We start from the raw sequence: 2,500 nt of genomic DNA, 5'->3' as shown, positions 1-2,500 counted from the left end.
CGAAGGAATGATAATGCAATAATTCATAATAATAACAGTAATAATAATAATAACAGTAATAATAATAACAGTAATAATAATAACAGTAATAACAATAATGATAATAATAATAATAATAATAATAATAATAATAATAATAATAATAATAATAATAATAATAAAAAGGGAAAGAATGGCGTAACTTCTGGCTCCCTTGATAAGATCACACGCATCCCCTCCGAAACCTGTCGTGCTGAGATGATGTAGATGCATGGCAAGACATTCATATTTTCTTTTCTTTTTTTATGCAGGAGGAGGAGGAGGAGGAGGAGGAGGAGGAGGAGGAGGAGGAGGAGGAGGAGGAGGAGGAGGAGGAGGAGGAGGAGGAGAAGTAGGATTAAGAAGAGGAGGAAGAGGAGGAGGAGCAAAAAATGAAGAGGAATAAGGAGGAGGAGGAGGAGGACGGGCAAATGAAGAGGAAGAGGAGGGGAAGGGGGAGCAAAATGAGGTGGAGGGGAGAGGGAGCAAGAAGAGGGAGCCATGAGGTGGAGGGGAGAGGGAGCAAGAAGAGGGAGCCATGAGGACGGAATAGAGATAAAAAAAAAATACATGGAATCCAAGTGAAAAAAGAAAACCGAAACGTCTGAAAGAGAAAAGAGAAAGAATAAAAAAATAAACGTAGGAACATGATATCAGAGAACAAAGGAAAGCACAGATAAAAAAGAAAATAGAAAAAAAAATCCCCGGAACCCAAACACTGGCGTACGAGACCAACCCGTAAGGACGAACGGGAAATAAGGGAGAAAAGTGGAGATGATACAACGGTGAAAGGAGCCTTACGAATGTGGGAGAAAGGGAGGAACGAAGAAAACGAAGAGAGAGAGAGGAGCCAAACGAAAAGAGAGAGAAGAGAAAAACAAAACAAAAAAAAACGGCAGAGACAGAGAAAGGGAGAAAGATACGAGAGAAGGCGAAGGGGGGAGACAGGCAAGAAAGGAGAAAGATCACGTCAAAAGCAAAATCTGGAGGAGGGATTCAGTGTACAAGGACGACATTCGAGCCTTCACCCCCCCCCCACATCCCACCCCCACCCCCACCCCCACTCCAACCCCCACCCTAACCTCAACCCGTTACCAACATGCAGCGCTAGCCACTACGGAAGCTGCTAAAGACCAAAACAAAGAAAAAATAATAAACGTAATAGCCTGAACAAATCATTAACTGAATAAACAACTGTAAGGGAATTAATGGATAAACCAGGCCCTTGTACAACAACACCGGAAGGAGGCCATGAACACGCGAAAGCCGCGCGCGACACATGCAACCTGAGTGTGTTGGTAAACAAGTATGCAAGGGCTGGAGGGCACGGGTGTCAAGGGAGGGGGGGGGGGGAGGTTGTTGCTCGTGCGACTGGGGAAGAGGGGAAAGGGGGGAGGATTAAGTGTTTGGGGCGGACATGGCTTGGCAGACTGGCTTTGACTGGTTGAATGGCTGACTGGCCGGCCGGTGCAGCCTACTGAGGCTTGGAATACATTGCCTAGGCCTAGAAATTGCAAGCGGCAGCCCCGGAAACAGGACAGGCTTATGGCAAGCGACAGTGCCGGGGTCGTGTGGGCAGGGGAATGCACATGCCAGGCCAGACAGACAGACAGAGAGAGAGAGAGAGAGAGAGAGAGAGAGAGAGAAAATCTTGATCTCCGCCGCGATCAAGAACATACTCCAAATTACTATTCTCATCAATCCTGTCGTAGGTGGTCCTCATGAGGTGCTTGATCCTGCTCAAGTGTGACGCGGCATCTCGGCCGTGCCACGTCACAGTGCCACCAAAGGGAACATTGCACGAGCGGGCGGCGGCGGCAGTGGCGGCGGTGGTGGTGGAGGCTGTAGCCTGACTAGGAGGACACTCCGGCCCCTGCTCCTGCTCCTGCTCCTGCTCCTGCTCACCGCCTGATAACTGCTCGTCGGGGCCCTTGCCTAGACACTGGAGCAACATTGCACTTTATGGCACCTTCGACGGTGGCACCGTTCCCTGTTCCTCCCACCCACGCGCGCTCGTCTCTCCGGGCCAGACGAACGCCGATCAGCTGATCCGGCCGTGATGCTGGAGAGGCAGACTGAGGGGAAAGCGCTCGCCTGCTCCCGCGCCCTACGCTGCCTGCCGCGGAAGGCTCGCAGGCCGGGCTGGGGACGAAGAGGGACACGACATTCAACAGCACGTCACAACACTACTGCACACACCTCATCTACCAGCATCTACACAGCCATCTACTGCACATACTACTCTCGCTTGGGAGGGAAAATCTACATGGTACAAATTGTTCAATAAAGACAATCTTAATTTCTGCAATGTTTACCAAACTCACATGGGGGATGGGGAGGAGGGGGGGACCACGACAGCTATTAAAATACCATCCGGCGGGGAGAGCAAGGGGACACACACACACACACTCGCGTAAAGCGGACCACAACCTCAGGTACACAAGCCCTTGTGTGCGTGTGTGTGTCTCTGACAGCGGGCCAG

The 2,500-nt window shown here is 50.4% G+C and overlaps 1 protein-coding gene across 1 annotated transcript in view; it reads left to right on the top strand.

The window, feature by feature from the left end:
• Positions 1-2,500, top strand: part of LOC119578200 (cilia- and flagella-associated protein 251-like) — a gene marked incomplete at its 3' end in the record, with an annotated part of 52,423 nt that overhangs the window by 13,612 nt on the left and 36,311 nt on the right. The window contains 1 exon segment of the mRNA XM_037925936.1: positions 297-403. Coding sequence (XP_037781864.1) covers positions 297-403 — 107 coding nt within the window.

Source organism: Penaeus monodon, chromosome 10 (assembly GCF_015228065.2).
Source record: "Penaeus monodon isolate SGIC_2016 chromosome 10, NSTDA_Pmon_1, whole genome shotgun sequence".
In the NCBI taxonomy this organism is placed as follows: domain Eukaryota; kingdom Metazoa; phylum Arthropoda; class Malacostraca; order Decapoda; family Penaeidae; genus Penaeus; species Penaeus monodon.
Note: the sequence above shows the minus strand (reverse complement) of the source record. Positions and strands in the feature narration are given on the sequence as shown.